The sequence below is a fragment of the Mytilus californianus genome, unplaced genomic scaffold, assembly GCF_021869535.1.
Source record: "Mytilus californianus isolate M0D057914Y unplaced genomic scaffold, xbMytCali1.0.p SCAF_10, whole genome shotgun sequence".
Classification (NCBI taxonomy): domain Eukaryota; kingdom Metazoa; phylum Mollusca; class Bivalvia; order Mytilida; family Mytilidae; genus Mytilus; species Mytilus californianus.
Window position 1 is genome coordinate 42647721 of NW_026262582.1, and position 17136 is coordinate 42664856.

Below are 17136 nucleotides of genomic sequence, written 5' to 3' on the forward strand. Positions count from 1 at the left end.
CTTATTTTAAACAATTTTCTCCTTTGAAACTGCTGAATCAACATCAGCCAAACTTAGGCTGAATGAGTTTCAGAGTATCTAGTATAAATTTTGTATTTTATTCCCTTGTACGTCAAGAAACATAGCCACTATGGCTAAAATGGAACATAGGGGTAAAATGCATTTATTTGCTTTTGAAGAAAATATGACAGATACAAAGAACATATAAATGGGATTTTTAAGCCACTCATTAATACATATTGAAAAGCAAAAAATATTCATTGATGAAAGATTTAAGCAAAAAATTACAGGTGAGCGAGTCAGGCTCTTGAGACCTCCTTGTTATCTTTAGCATAAGAAAGAATGAAAAGTACAAAAAAGTGTCGGTGAATGATTCAATGATCCTCTTTTTAAAATCAACACATGTCAATTAATCACATACGATTAAAAGAGAGGCCACATATATCAAAGGGACATTCAAACTCACAAGTCGAAAATAAACTGACAACGTCATGGCAAAAAAGACAAAAGAAAACACCAAAAGAAAAACATCAGTAGACAAACACAACACAGGAAACCAAAGACTGAGCAACACGAACCCCACCAAAAACCTATTCAATGATATAATTGGAGTTAGTGTCGAACAGTACAAGAACCCACCCTGATCTTTTGAATGTTGTTTTAAAACGCGGTGTTTTCTTTTTAGTAAATCTAAATGTTCATTTTAGATGGATGCTATGTATAAGAATATCAATACGTCTGCCTATACAATATCGGTCTTATTTGCTGGGATAATTATATCATAGGTAAATTTTTCACTCAATTTTGATTAAGTATTTCGTCTATTTGATTTATTAAGGATTCTTATATACAATGCATGGTGTTATGTCCAAATGTCTTGAATGTATGAAAATGTATTTCATAAGTGTTTATAAAAAGAAGATGTGGAATGATTGCCAATGAGACAACTCTCCACAATAGACCAAATGACACAGAAATTAACAACTATAGGTCACCGTACGGCCTTCAACAATGAGCAAAGCTCATACCGCATAGTCAGCTATAAAAGGCCCCGAAATGACAAATTTCGAACGAGAAAACAAACGGCCTAATTTAAGAACAAAATAATGAACGAAAAACAAATATGAAACACAGCAACAAACGACAACCACTGAATAACAGGCACATACAAAATGTGGCGGGGTTAAACTAGTTTGAAGGCGCCAACCCTCCCCTAACCTTGGACAGTGGTGTTACATTACGACATAAGAACAAACCATAAAAATCAGTTGATAAAGGCTTAACTCATCAGATGGATACAAATAGAAATACATTCAACAAAAACACAAAGTGGACGTGGACGGGTACTTGTACATCCCAACAACAAAAAGACACTTAGCACAGATCTGACAGTACTCACAGTTACCGACAGCTAGTTCAAAGCCAATAACAACTAATAAAAAAAAATCTTGCATCTAAGAATAAATTATCAATCAGTACACATCCAACATCCAGTGGATTTAGTGTAAAGACGTCATAAACAGTCAGAGTAAAACATGACGTTGTGCAATGCCAAAATACAGGTACCGACAGATTGTAGAGCCATGAATGTGCATATGTATATAACACAAATATTTAGTTTGATTTTAAATTACTGATAACAAAATCAATATTAATACCAATATAAACAATATTCAAAGATCTAATTACAATGTTGAATTGGTAACCTTTTCGAATAAGTTTATCTAAAGGATCGATAAGTTTACCGGGAACTTTTCTAAATTTCCGGGATCGGAAAACAACATCTCTGTAAAAATGAGGATGTGTTATCCCGTTTGAAATAAGTTTTCTACAGGTACAACCAAACTTCAAAACCAAATCTTTATATCTATGGTAGAATTTAGTAAAGGTTTTAAGAGCCATTCTCTGTAAGCATCAAAATTTCTGATATAGGGTGGGAAAGTGAGGACCTCAAATTTCAATGAAACTTGGTAGTTAATACTCATATGTCACCCTTGTTCGAAATTTGGTATAATATTGATACACAGAGTTGCGGTTGCCATGGTTACCATACATCACCAAATAAGGCTTCTACAAGAGACTTTCAATCAGTGAAATTACCGTTTTCTTTGCATGTAAAACATAAAGATTACTGTTCTGAAGTCATATTCTTTATTTGTCATCATGAAGACAATGATCTAGGCATATAATAACAATAAATAACATAATAAAAAAAAGTTGCTATCACAGTTTTTTTATGCTGCCAAAAACCTTGATTTTGACTTTTTTTGAATTTCTTGAAAATTGTATTTTTTACCAATTTTAATAATAGACTGTGAAAAAATGCACCGACAGATGTTCTTAATATAATGCATATATAATGCATAAAGCATAAAGTCCAAAATTTCAAAAAATTGGAATAGTGTTATTTCTCTAAAAAAAAAAAAAATGCGGTGCCATGGCAATGAATGAAAATATCTAAAAAAAAAAAATTTTTGTGAAATTTGCAAATTTTAAGTTATAAATGAAGAAAATTTAGTTCAATTGGATCTAAATACTGATTTAACACTATTTGAAGAGATAAATGTCAATTTAAGATTGTGGTAACCATAGTAACCATTTATATGACCCTAAGCAAAAAAAAAAAAAATCCCCAAAAATATGTATTTTATAGCTACTGCATACAAAGATTTACTCCGGTATCCTTTCAAAAAGCACATATCAAACAAAAGGGTGTTGTGAAGGTTACCATGTCAGTGAAGATTAAGACCTAGTCAAATATCAAGAGGCTGTAAATTACAGTTTTGTGGTAAAATTAGGAATTTTCAGTGTAAATTTAGTCTGAACCTGTGAAAATGAATACATGGTGCAGCTCACTTCACTTAAACTTTGAAATAATATACTACAGCCTTGCACTGATGTTAAAACACTGTGCAAACAAAACACAAGTCATTCTCTGTTTTTGGTTGGAAATATCATAGGAAATCCAAATCTCACTATTAATTTAAGCAAGAACAAGAATGTGTCAATCCTCCACAGATGCCCCATGCGCACTATCATTTTCTATGTTCAGTTGACTGTGAAATTGGGGTCAAAAATCTAAATTGGCATTTAGACATATTAAATTAGAAAGATCATATCATAGGGAACATGTGTACTAAGTTTCAAGTTGATTGGAGTTCAATTTCATCCAAAAACTACCTTGAACAAAAACTTTTACCAAAAACTTATACCGGAAACTCTCACCATCATTTTCTATGTTCAATGGACCGTGAGTTTGGAGTCAAAAATCTAATTTGGCAGTTTAATTAGAAAGATCATACCATAGGGAAGTTTCAAGTTGATTGGACTTCAACTTCATCAAAAGTTACCTTGACCAAAAACTTTAAACTGAAGTGGGACATACGGATGCACAGACCAGAAAACGTAATTCCCCTTTTTATCGTAGGTGCAGCATGAAAAGTTGCTGATGCCAGTCAGTCGAATCATATATATATATAACTATCTAAATAGAAATCTGATGTCTCATTGGTGTTTTTTTAGAAAGACAAATTGGCTCAAATGGTTTTTGCAATTTCACTTTAACCTATTTAAATTTGTCATTTTGTGGCCGTTTTATAGCTGACTATGCGGTATGGGCTTTGCTCATTGTTGAAGACTGTACAATGACCTATAGTTGTTAATTTCTGTGTCATTTATGGAGAGGTGTGTCATTGACAATCATACCATATTATAAGTTCATAAAATATTTTTAGTTTTCTACATAAAGTTGGTAAACAAAATTTAATTAAGTTCATCTGCAGTTAGTTCTCTCCTGATAGTTATAGTTTCTTCCCTTGATGCATCAACGGAATCATCAAATGATTTGTTCTTCCTGCTCATTCTAGAAAAGAAACTTGTGATTTGCTGTACAGAAAGGATTTCATCATATGAAAATCTTCTATTTCCATCTTCTTTTCTCTCAGTCAGCATTTCCTCTGATACCAAAAAAGGATCTTCTTTTCTTCCAGTTTTTAGACCTTTATTAAACTTTTCAGTAAGATATTCTTTTTGGTTTACATTGAATCGTTTGTTCTTCCTTTCTTCTTTCAATGCCCAGCCAAGTTCTAAATCTGAGTTGTCATCAATTCCAACTGTCAGTCCTGCTGATGAAACTTGAAAGTTGGTTGAAAAAGACTTAGACATCTTTGTAATGTAAGTCTTCTTAGTAATGTCACATCCATTACTAAACTGGCACCTAAATTCAAACTCACACTTGCCGAACATTAAGTGGCTTGACAGCTCATGAAAAGAAGAAAAAGACAGTGTGCATCCCTCATTTGCACATGTTATGGTGTTTTCTTCCTCTTCAGCTTTAAGTGGCAGTTGGTGAAAAACCACATCAATTTCACCCTCTATCTCTGAACATGAAGTATTGAGAATACACTTTTCAACGGTTGGAATATTAGATGAAGGTATTAGCTTTCCTAAAATGTAGAAAATAAAATTATATAACTTGTAATTTGAGAATACTGTTCAAACAATAATTGATTAATTGATTGATTGTTGCTGTTTTACACTTGGTCAACATGAACTGGCTATATTGTAGCTATGGACATGAAATGTATGTGTGAAATGAATATAACTTTACTTTGAGTCTTTTTTGTGTTGTGCTGGATATATATAATCCCTGCCACGTCTAGTCTGTGTCTATATTGTCAGTTGTTTTTTGTTTTGTATTGATCAATCTGACAAGAAAGAACTGTTTTTTATAGTTTGTTCTGATGTTGTACTGTTACACCACTGTCCCATGTTAGGGAGAGAATTAAATAGTGCCAGCAAACTTGTTCATTTGGATCTTAAACCTGCTAACCCACATAAAGGAAACGGTTTGCAGGAAGACATAAATAATATTTGGACACTATATTCTGACTTGGAGCAAACTAAAATATGTGAGGTTGTTTTCAACATAATCGCAAAAGACAATACTTGAATCATATATATAAAATTATGGTCTATTGACTGCTTACATCTAACAATAGAAAATCAGTGTTTTGAGATCATAATTAGGAAATTATAAAAAGAAAAGATAAGAAAATGATGACTCCAAATGGGCTTATTGTTGAAGGACGTACAGTGACCTATAGTTGTTAATTTCTGTGTCATTTGGTCTCTTTGTGGATAGTTGTCTCATTGGCAATCATACCACATCTTCTTTTTTTATATTCATGTTTAGGGGAATTATGAAAATAATATTTATCTTTTTACCTGTGCCAACTTGGTATGCCTTCCATGCAGTAATGCCATGTGCGCTAAATGTGAAGTTACTGTAAGATGATATTGCTGGTATAGGAGTGTACTTGGTTTTCCTACACTCAGTTCCTTCTATAACACGAACTATGTACTTTACATTTTTGGCTGACTTGTCTATTGCCTGTAAATAAAGTGAAATTATTGTAAATGCCTATAAGAAGAAAAATAACTAGAGCAGATTAGAACTGTTGGCTTTTTTTTTTGGTTGTAAAGCTTTACTTAAATTATAAAAACCTCATAACATAATAGATACAAAATCATAACAAACAAGAATGTGTCCCAAATACAGGGATGCCCCATCTGCACTATCATTTTCTATGTTCAGTGGACCGTGAAAATGGGATAAAATTTCTAATTTGGCATTAAAATTAGAAAGATTATATCATAGGAAACATGTTTACTAAGTTTCAAGTTGATTGGACTTCAACTTCATCAAAAACTACCTTGACCAAAAACTTTAACCTGAAGCTGGACGAACGGACGAACGAACAGACGATTGAACGGACGGACGAACGCACAGACCAGAAAACACAATGCCCATAAATGGGGCATAAAAAGAGCTCACATTGAAGTATGGGTTTTGTTCATTGTTTAAGGCCTTGCAGTGACCTATAATTGATAAATTCTATGTCATTTGGTCTCCGGTGGAGAGTTGTATCATGGGCAATCATACTGATTCTTGTTTTTTGTCGAGCCTGCGACTTTTGTCGCAGAAAGCTCAACATAGGGATAGTGATCCGGCGGCGGCTACGGCGGCGGCGTTAGCTAACTTCTTAAAAGCTTTATATTTTAGAAGGTGGAAGGTCTGGATGCTTCATACTTTGTATATGGATGCCTCATGTTACGAAGTTTCCGTCAGTCACATATCCAATGTCCTTGACCTCATTTTCATGGTTCAGTGACTACTTGAAAAAAAAGTTAAGATTTTTTGTAATGTTAGATTCTCTCTTATTATAAGTAATAGGAAAACTCTATTTGGTATGTTCGTACCTTGCAAGGTCCTCATGCCCGTCAGACAGTTTTCACTTGACCTCGACCTCATTTCATGGATCAGTGAACAAGGTTAAGTTTTGGTGGTCAAGTCCATATCTCAGATACTATAAGCAATAGGTCTAGTATATTCGGTGTATGGAAGGACTGTAAGGTGTACATGTCCAACTGGCAGGTGTCATCTGACCTTGACCTCATTTTCATGGTTCAGTGGTTATAGTTAAGTTTTTGTGTTTTGGTCTGTTTTTCTTATACTGTATGCAATAGGCCTACTATAGTTGGTGTATGGGATGATTGTAAGGTGTACATGTCTAGCGGGCAGGTGTCGAGTTTTGGTCTTTTTTTCTAATATTATATGCAATAGTTCAACTATATTTGGTGTATGGAAATATTTTATGATCTATTTGTCAGTCACACAGTTTTTTTTTCACCTTGACCTCATTTTCAAAGTTCATTGCTCAGTGTTAAGTTTTTGTGTTTTGGTCTGTTTTTCTTAAACTAAAAGCAATAGGTCAACTATATTTGTTGTATGGAAGAATTGTTAGCTGTACATGCCTGCCTAGCATGGTTCATCTGACCTTGACCTCATTTTCATGGTTCATTGGTCAATGTTTAGTTAACTTGGTTAATAATAAGTTTATGTGACAGTTGTAATAAAGCTTTATATTTAGGACTATCAACATAATATCAATGATAAGTAAAGAAGGCGAGACATTTCAGTGTGTGCACTCTTGTTTTATATTTATATAGAGTAATAAAGTAACTTCAGCTGTCCCATAATTGGGTCTAATTCCTTCAGCTTTTATAAAACCAAATTAGTTATTGTTGTTGCTCACTGGTTTCCACATGATTTAAATATTTTTAAAGCTGCACTCATGCTCTTCTGGATCTTTTATAATAAACCTTGATTACTGTTTTGCTTGGGGCTGACATTGTTAGATTACTGTAAACTAAGAAATTATTGTGTGCATTTGTTATTGCAATTTTTGAAGAATGAATGAAATTGCGAGATAAATTACTGCCATTTCTGCAAAAGGTGCATACAGACGTATGTTTAAAATATCAGAATGAGAGTTCTTATTAATACTATACTCACCCAGTCAAATTATTCCCATTAATAAAAACCTCGCAATAATTTCTGAATTTCAAAGTACATTTACAGCTGTAACCTTGAGATTTTTAAGACATGAAACTTATTGTTTTTTTAAAACTATCTGTACCTTTTTCATTGATTGTGCTGTAAGTACATCATGACCCTGGTTTACATATCTTCTAATAGAAGATTTGATGGTTGCGGCAGTGCGATCACATGGTCCCTTCCCATTCTGGGATTCGCAGAAGTCATATGACAGGATAATCCCTGAATGGAATAAGAATGAAAGCATCTCTGTAGACTTGTAGCAACCAGCATTGTCAGACCATACATGAAATTTGATGTCTGTGGTGTTGATTTCTCTAATTTTGTCCATAACATCTTGGATAATACTGGCTGTTACTCGGCTGTCCTGTTAAAAGATTATAAACAAAATAAATCACAACCTTTAAACCGCTTTATAAAATATCCATTTCATAAGCATTTATCAACTACAACTGAAGTAAGAGCACAGATACTAAATTGTTTTCAGGAGACGGTATCATGTCAAGTAAATGGACAGGCATTCAAAAACAGATTTGTTTAGGGTAGTCCTACATGTACATACACTATTTGATTAATGATACCAACCTCAAGATAAAAAAAAAATTAACAAGCAAATGTTTAATTCAACATTAATTCATGATATACATGTTCACTAGTTTGTCTTTTATTTTTAGTGTATCAAATTGCATTATGAATATGATAAATGAGATAATAGATATCTCACAACCACATCGGTTTACCGACCACATTTAATCACACCAATGGCAAGATTCAATTCATTAGCCAGTGTCTTTGCTTTTTTTCTTTTATGTGATATTCCTTCTCATTGTCATGGTATGGTTCCTCTTACATATTTTAAAAATATTTTACAAGTTGTCTGCTAGGTATATTACACCATCTTCAGCTTGCTTTATTGTGTGCCTTTCAGATTTATTCTAATTTAAACTATGTTATACGTTGGGATGTTGTCTCATGTACATTTACCCTCTATTCTTTCTTTTTAATAGCTGAATTTTGCAACAAATTTCCTACTTGCCCTACCATATATTTTTCAATATTTTATCTTTACGGTAAAAAATAATTATTTGTACATAAATATTATAGCTTATTCATGTTAAAAGTTGTACTAACATGGGATATTTGCGTTGCAAACAAATGAACAAATCCAAGGCTACCAATGCTTCCATCATCTTTCCTACAAAAGGCTATAGATATATGCCATGGGATTCCTCTCTTTCCGAACCAATCACACTGATCTTCACGAAACTTTCGGGGCAAAAACTTCATTGCCCAGTCACATACCAGTAAAACTTCATCTATAGGCATAGTTTCAAATAGATGAGTTTTTGCTAAGTCCTGGTTTTTACATCTTATTATGTGCCTTTTCAGGCTGAAAATATTTCTTGTTGCTTGTTGTACCTAAAAAAGATCAATTCATATTTTTAATTTTTATTCTAAATTTAGGTATGACCAGTTAGGTGATATCTTATTCTGATCTCTGATGTCAGTTTTCTAAAATGTATGCTTTTTCTTTGGTGTTTTCTGAGGGGATTAATTAAAGCAGTGTAAACATAAATCGTAGACTTTACTGTTGCAAATTCAATTAGCCTAGTGAAGATTCATTCACACTTCAAAATTGAATATTCTCTGATTAAACATATCCTGAACTAGTTGATTCTTTTTATTTAATTCATAAGTTAATAAGAAAATAATTAAATATGATACAGCTGCTCTTTCCATCTAGTCAAGTACACCTTTGTTATATTATGTAGTGAAAATTTTATGCAGAATGATAGCCAGTCAAATAGGAAGGTTGATCATAAACTAACATATTGAAAAAGATAGTATTGTATTTTGAAAAAAAATGGATATATTCATATAGTTGGAGGAAATATTCAAAAGAAACTAATAAGTAACAATAATAGATAAGGGTAATGAATTTCCTTGAAGGATCAGATGTAAATGTAATCGAAACTTTTTTTTACATTTAAAGTGCTCATATAAATAATATAATTAGTTACCCTAAAATTAAGGTCATTCATCTCATCCTCTTTTCCATCTACTGAGGAAGTAACAAAGATCTTTTCTAAAGCAGCAATGGTCTCCTTCAACTGCTCACAGCTTTCACAGACCATCTGGTGATTGTGGGAACATTGTTCTATAAATGCCTCATCTTTTTCATCACTGAGGGCATACAACATACAGTGATCTGCTACTTCTCTTGCCTTTGAAATATGAATCTGAAAATATTTTAAATTAAAGAACCTTAGTGAGCGCGCTCACATACCCCGCGTCCCCACATTGTCATTGGAGAAATAAAATAAGTGTAAGAAAAAAAAATTGTATAAGAAAAAAAAATTGAATCATAATTTCCTGTCAATATGCAAATCTACACAGTATGTCCTTATTATCTACAAAGTTTCATGAAATTCTGTTGTGTGGTTTCAGAGGAGTTGTGATGACAAACTGTTGCAAAAGTACATTGAAGCAAATAAGTTCAAAGGGGCATAACTCCTAGAAAAAAAATTGAATCATAATTTCCTGTCGATATGCACATCTACGTAGTATGTCCTTATTATCTACAAAGTATCATGAAATTCTGTTGTGTGGTTTCAGAAGAGTTGCAATGACAAACTTTTGCAGTAGTACATTGAAGCAAATAAGTTCAAAGGGGCGTAGCACTTAAGACAAAAAAATGAATCGTAATTTCCTGTCTATATGCACAACTACATAGTATGTCCTTATTATCTAAAAAGGTTTCGTGAAATTCTGTTGTGTGGTTTGAGAGGAGTTGCGATGACAAGAAATAGGACTGACAGACTGACGGACGGACAGACGGACTGACAGACAGACAGGTCAAAAACATTATACCCTCCGCAACTTGTTGCTTGGGGTATAATTACTGTGAAGGTATATAAAATAACAAATGAACTACATTTGTTCCAATTTTATTGGCCTAATACTAGTGGTTTGCAAATAAACTAGATGTCATCACAAACTATGCCACCAATGCTGGCAACAGCATACGTATGAGTCGCTTTTTGACTACCTCAAGGCGACACAAAAATCAAGGGTTTATTTAATCTAAATGAAATTTCTGTAATGGATGAATGCAAATCTTTATTTATGTAATTTATATTATTCTGGCACCCCAACGATTAGAAAACTGAATAAAGTAAAAAACATAAAAACATATGGCAATTTCGAATTTATCACATAAATGGACTTATTTATCATTTAATTGTGTCCTAAATAAATTCTAACAAACCTTATAGTCAGTCCTTAAATACTGCTTTGATTGTAAGAACAGTGCCTGAAAACTTTTGTGGTAATCAGGTGATATAGCGTCGTAGGTCAGCAATTTGTCTAAGACATCTTGAAGGGTAATAAAGGCACGTCCTCCTTCTGCTACAAAATAATCCAGTCCTTCAAGGCTTTTTCTGACTTTAGCACCACACTGGGCAAGTATTTTGAACATCGTACTGTCACCTATTAAAAAACAGTAACAACAAGTTTAGATTGATTGATTATTGTTTTATGTCCAAGTAGCACAAATAGGGTAGATTTGATCCATTTTAGAATTCATTCATACATTTTTTCAATATTCAATGTTATTAGTCAATATGTATTCTACAAGGATAACCAGTCCTTCACCTTTCATCTGATACCTTACTATTTAAATATATTCTACACATAATTTTAAATTTACACCTATGCGAAGGAACTAACTTGTTTTAAATATGTACTTCTTTCAAGTATGTGTTTTTTAACAAGGCCTACTTCAGGTGGTGTTGCATTTTACAAAGTCTATCAAAATTATTTTTGCATAGAATTCCAGCCAAGAAAGTGCTAGGAGCCATCTTAAACCTGCACCTTGTTGAAGGTGTCATTGTGACTTTGAGATAAAGAACAGCAATATTAAAATGCACTGTTCCTTTGCTTTTTGTTTGTGTTTTTTTTTATAGATTTTGTGTCATGGATGGATACCCCATATGATATCCTTTAATTTTTCTATTTATCTATATATATATCTTTATTTGGCCTTACCTAAAAGTAAAACTTCATTTTCCTGACAGTATGCTTTGTACTGCTGTATTATGTCTGCTGAACCCATGCAACGTACAACATTAGGTAAATTGTGGACTGTTCCATCTGAAAACTTCAGTTTTTTTCCCCCAAACGGTAGATCACGGACAACATGACTGGATGTAATGAAATCTAAGAATGAGTCTAATCTTTCAGGATCTAATTTTTGTCTAATGCAGTTTTTTCTCGGGAATTGGAAGTGCTGGCCCTATTTTCTTTGAATGACTGAGAGCAGCATAGTAGCGATGGGATGTTACTTCTGGTAGTAGAGACAGTAAGTCCTTGAAGGACATTCTTGAGACAAGAACTGAAAGAACTTGTCTCCCTTGTTGCCAGGATTCTGCTTTTCTGTATGAAGTTACAATATCTTTGTACTCTGTATGATCGGTTCTGTTTTCTTCATTTAACTGCTTGGGACATTTTATATCTTCAATTACTTCGTCAACATCGTTTGGAAATAAAATTCCTATTATCAATTTCATAATCTCATCAATTCTTTCTTTGTAGGTGTTTCTTGTTTTAAATGTGTAGGACTGCCATGTTTTTCTTTCTTTTTCTGAGAATTCCTGCAATCTGACTGATGACAGGAAATCATTCAAAGATGTCAAGTAGCTGCCACGTTCATAACTTCTGACTGATTGCTGCAAAGAAGTATAAAACTGATTACAATTAAATAAATGAGGAATGGGCCCATGGGTCATAGATGATGCCCCTGCTTGCATGTAACATTATAAAGGGACACAACTTGGTGAATAGTTGTCTAATCACAACTTAACAACATTTCCTTATTTTCATACAGAAGCTTTTGTCAATGGAAACTCAATGAGAAATATACAAATTCTATTTCAGATAATTGTAGTGGCAATAATATATTTTATCTTACCTTCTATAGATTTATGGGGATATGATTGGTTAATGAATTACACGTGGTGACTATATATATTTGATATAGGGTGTCCTAAAAAATACATGGTTAGTTACCATATAGGGTTAGCAACCATATAGGGTTAGTAAGGAGTTACTTCCCTTTCAAAACAAAAATGAAATCTGAATGGTTAAAACAGACGAATAAACTGATAATGAATGATTGAAATACATTCATAAAATAAATTTAAAGCTAACACATTGTTATTGTTTTTTGTATAGACAAATGGAAGTCGGTTATTCCCACTATCTGCACATTAAAATCCTTTCAACTCTTTTTGGATGCTGTCAATATTTGAGTTCTTATACATATACCCTTGTTATTTAGTAGCAGTTAGAATTTCACCAACTTTAATTTTAAACAGCCTCTATTACAATGTACTTTGTATATAAAGGAGAATAAAAGATTGTTATACTGAAACCCCGTAAAAATAAAGCGGTCTTTCTTCGCTCCCGAAAAATATTATTAAGTTCTGAGTCCTGATTAGTGTAAATTCCTAATAACTGTACAAATTTAGGCGCAATATAGGATTAAACGACTTTCTAAAGGAATTTATTGGTGTATAAACTCGACCAATTCACTCACAAACAAATAAAAGTCCAAAGGACTTTTATGATATGTTTGTGAGTGACTTGGTCCAGTTTATACACCAATAAATTCCTTTAAAAATGCATTTAATCCCTATAATTCTTTGAATGTAGAGATAAGAAATTTGATTTCTCCACTCGTAACCTCTATTACAAATAAATTGTAAATTTATGGCATTTTGAATTGACCTGGCGCATGAATATTTTTTTGGGTTAACACCATAAAATATACTCCATGTAATTTGTTATCTGAAAAAATAACCTAAAAGAATTTCTTATTTTCTTTCAAATAAATGTTTTGTGTTTATAATTTAATTTGACGATGAACGCTAAGTGAAAATAAATATTTTTAACATTGAACCGGTTTGTGTTATTATCGCAGCCATCTTGTTTACATTGGTTAATAAAAGTAGTTCTGTCAACGTCGTCTATCGAAAAAAAATAAACAACGTCAAGATCCACTACCGGAAGCCCTCTCGACCAATCATATTAACGTATTCCCTAATATGCAAATCATATAAGAATTATTCCCAAATACCTGTAATAAAAATGTTACAATTCTAAAGTCCCAGGAAGAAGTCTTCCGTCTCTCATTAAAGAACTTAACAATAATATTTATTGTTTATATGCTGTTGTCCTAAAAATGCATGAAATATTTGCCACAGGACGTAATGTCTCTTGTTTGGGTGTTTTTAAGTGATTTTTGAAACCCCAAATTTATAATAAAGAACCTGAAAACAAGTTTATGATTTCAAGAGCTTTTAAAAAAGTCAGAACTGTTGAAAAAAATTTGAAAACACCTCTGCAAGAAGCCAGTCCTGCATTATCCTCATACATGTTTAATATAGTAAGGCATCACAGCAGTTTATTAGTACATGTACAAAATAATTTACTGAGTAAACGATTAATTTAACTGTACTAAAGTATTTTCACTCTAAGTATGCATCAAATACTTGCCACTAGACATTACGCAGGCAACGGTAAAGAATTATGTATATGTTGATAATCAATCTTGCATAAATACAAACAACTGGCGTTGAACAATGTAATGCTTATACATTTTGAATGTTCTTCTTTTAATTCTGTTCCCTTTTAATTTCCGGTAATTGTGCCTAAAATATATACTTCAGGATTCATGTCTTTTAAATGCGGCTTTTATTTCTGTTTTGAAATGTCACATTGATCATGTTTAAGTGTTAATGATATAAACTTCAACCAATGACAAGTGATAGAATACTTATTTTGAGGATTTTACTTACTTGTGACTGGGATAAATAATTTTGACTTCCTGACTCTTCTGATGTAACTGTATATTCAGATGCTGAAATTTCAATCTGAAAAATAATGATGTATTATGTTTACATTTTTTGAAATCCTGAATGTGCTAAATGCATTAACACATTTTTAGTTTTCAAACTTAATTAATTACTATAGAAATAAAATGTACAGATTTTTTAAATGTTATGGTCTGTATACAGTATATAATTTTTGCACTAAACTAAATTCCAACCTTGTGTTAACTTAGAAAGTTTTTACCACCGTCATTGCATTGTTTTACATTTGTCATTTGGGGGCCTTTTATAGCTGACTATGTGATTATGGGTTTTGCTTATTGTTGAAGACCTTACAATGACCATTTGCTATTTACGTCGATGTCTTTTGGTCTCTGGTGGAGATTTGACTCATTGGCCATTATACCACATCTTCTTGTTTTCGTATGAAATGTGCCCAAAAAATGATAAATATGTTGTTCTTGTGTTGAAATAATGCAAATGGCTAAAATATCCTTTACCTTGTTATAATTGTCTCATATTTTAGGGACCCCCCCCCCCCCCCCAAAAAAAAAACAAAAAAAACAAACATCAATTATATCTAAAAAGACACTAGCTGTGCTTACAAGATTATCACAAATATTTTCTTTTTCTGTTAACATATCCAAAAAGATCAAAACACAGTTTCTACAGACATCTTACATGTAACAGAAAAGATCAACATGTTCATGTGTATGACCTATTGAATGTAAATTGCACCCCACTGATATATGACATTCCAAAATGTAACCCATATCAGCAGCTCTTCTAGCCAAGTCTGTGTATTCTTTTAGTTTTATATATATACATAAATAAGTACCTCAAGTGTAGGATCCTCCCCTCATTAGGAAGCTTCCATTTGATTTTTATGGGGTTAAGGATAAAATAAAAAAAAAAAGGCAGGACAGGAGCATCAGGAGTTTTGAGGAAAAAAAGGCAGGATGAGGAACTTTGTTAAAAAAAAGGCAGGATGACAAATAATGTAAAAAAAGTCAGAATAAAACTAATAAAATAATAAGACAGGACCCATTATCTAGATAGAGTGAAAAATAAAAAGGCAAGACAGAGATAATATCAGATTATAACTAAAAGAAGTGCAGGACAAAATCTCCACCCCCCCCCCCCCCCTAAAAATTCAAATGGTAGCAAAAAGGGGGCTCTTTTGTATTTCTAGAGTGTTATTTAAAAAAATATTAAACAGGCAATTGGAAATTAAAAAAAATAAACAGTCACATATAATTTAGTTTTTAACTTACGTGTTCCAATAGGAAGTGTGAGGCCATAACACTTCTGAATTTTCTCTACATCATTGATGGTGATATTGCGGCTAGGCTTTGGCTTTTTAACACCAACAACAGAATGTGATGCTACTGGAGGATGAGCACTTATCAAAGTAGGAAGCTGACATACTTTTCTCCTTCTCAAATCCGAGTTTCTTTTCAATAATTGGTTAAAATGGGTTGAGCATATATAAAAATCAGTAAAATTCTTTGGCAAAAGACCAGATTCAGTTAAAATTATATTTTTGTCATTGCAATCACATGTGTTGATATCAGTTACATCATCAGAACACTCATCTGTAGTGCAGTTTGTGTTAAAATTGCAAACCATTTCGTGTGTCTGCTGCTGAAGCTGCTTTCATTTTCAACATAAACAACAAAAGAGTTGTACTAAGGGAAATAACTCTAGTAGAAGTTTGCACTCCTGATAGCAAATTTCTATATGACCAAGGTGAATTATTTTTCTTATTTGAAATAACACATATCTGATTTTTGGCATATAAAAACTATTATGTGATAACTTTGTATTCTGTTAATTTCAAGGGATTTTATCGGTGCATTTTGAAGAAATACTAAGTTGGACTTTAAAGGTTTCTACTGTAAATTTCGGAAAATGAATTTTATAGTTACCATGGCAATGAACATTACCATATTTTTTTATTATGACCAATATGTTTCTACATCACTAAGCATTCATTTAAAAAAGTTTTATGAAAATCTGTGACCACTGGTTTCCATCATATTTTGATGCTTACAAAGTAATTTGTGGTTAATAAATCCCTGTTTTAAAAATTTACCAGTAATACATAGATTACGTTCATTAAAATCCAAAACGTAACAACAGACACGGGCATAGCGAACGAGTTGTGATATATAAACACCGTAAGATGGTGCCAAAGGAACATAACCATCCAAAAAAGGAAAATTAACAATAGGGAGCGAAAAATCGTCCCTTTTGTCGTAAATTTTAGCGTAGAGTTTCCCGTGTAAAACTGAAATATCTAAATCTAGGAAAGGACAGTTATTACCGTTTATATTTGATTTTTTTATAGTAAGTTCCTTTGGGTAAATTTCGGCAATATATTTAGAAAATTCTTGATTATTTAACGAAAAAATATCATCAAGATAACGGTATGTGTTGTTGAATTAATCAATTAAATGCAATTTAGACGGGACTTTACTGAGTTTGGTCATCAACTGTGATTTATAACAGTACAAGAACAAGTCTGCTATTAAAGGGGCGCAATTGGTGCCCGTAGGAATACCTACAATCTGTCGATAAACTTTATTACCGAAACGTACATAAATATTATCAAGGAGAAAATTAACAGCTTCAATCATATCATCACACCTCCAGTAAGTATATCTAGCATATTCACCTTTCTAATTAGAGAAGAAGGCTTTAAATGAGTTGCAGCAAATATATTTGCCTTCAGATTTAACTAACGACCATTTAATTAAATAGGAAAACTTTGTATATTAAACACCATAATGTTTATTATACCAATATAAAAATGATGTGTGGTAATTTTGCTAATGTGACAACAAT

The 17136-nt window shown here is 32.5% G+C and overlaps 2 protein-coding genes and 1 long non-coding RNA gene across 20 annotated transcripts in view; 1 reads left to right on the top strand and 2 right to left on the bottom strand.

Annotated features, from left to right (window-relative positions):
- The window catches only part of LOC127718147 (uncharacterized), a 100232-nt gene that overhangs the window by 10699 nt on the left and 72397 nt on the right, over positions 1-17136 (top strand). For all 18 annotated transcript variants that reach the window (XM_052224117.1, XM_052224120.1, XM_052224118.1 and 15 more), the window contains one exon: positions 708-785. The gene's annotated coding sequence lies outside the window, so the exon portion shown is untranslated. The remainder of the gene's footprint in view (positions 1-707; positions 786-17136) is intronic.
- On the bottom strand, positions 3763-7612 carry LOC127718740 (uncharacterized). Its single transcript, XM_052224794.1, has 3 exons — positions 7482-7612; positions 5227-5392; positions 3763-4445 (listed from the first exon to the last, which is right to left on the bottom strand). Exons 1-3 carry the CDS (start codon positions 7488-7490, stop codon positions 3763-3765), a joined length of 858 nt encoding a protein of 285 aa, XP_052080754.1. The 5' UTR covers positions 7491-7612.
- Positions 11830-14935, bottom strand: LOC127718161 (uncharacterized). The gene is made up of 3 exons (XR_007989596.1): positions 14895-14935; positions 14257-14331; positions 11830-12126 (listed from the first exon to the last, which is right to left on the bottom strand). It is a non-coding gene; the product is annotated as an uncharacterized LOC127718161 (long non-coding RNA).

Coding starts and splice junctions, on each gene's coding strand:
- LOC127718740 (XM_052224794.1), bottom strand. Junction 4,446..5,226: donor GGCATACCAAGTTGGCACAG/GTAAAAAGATAA, acceptor TCTACATTTTAG/GAAAGCTAATACCTTCATCT.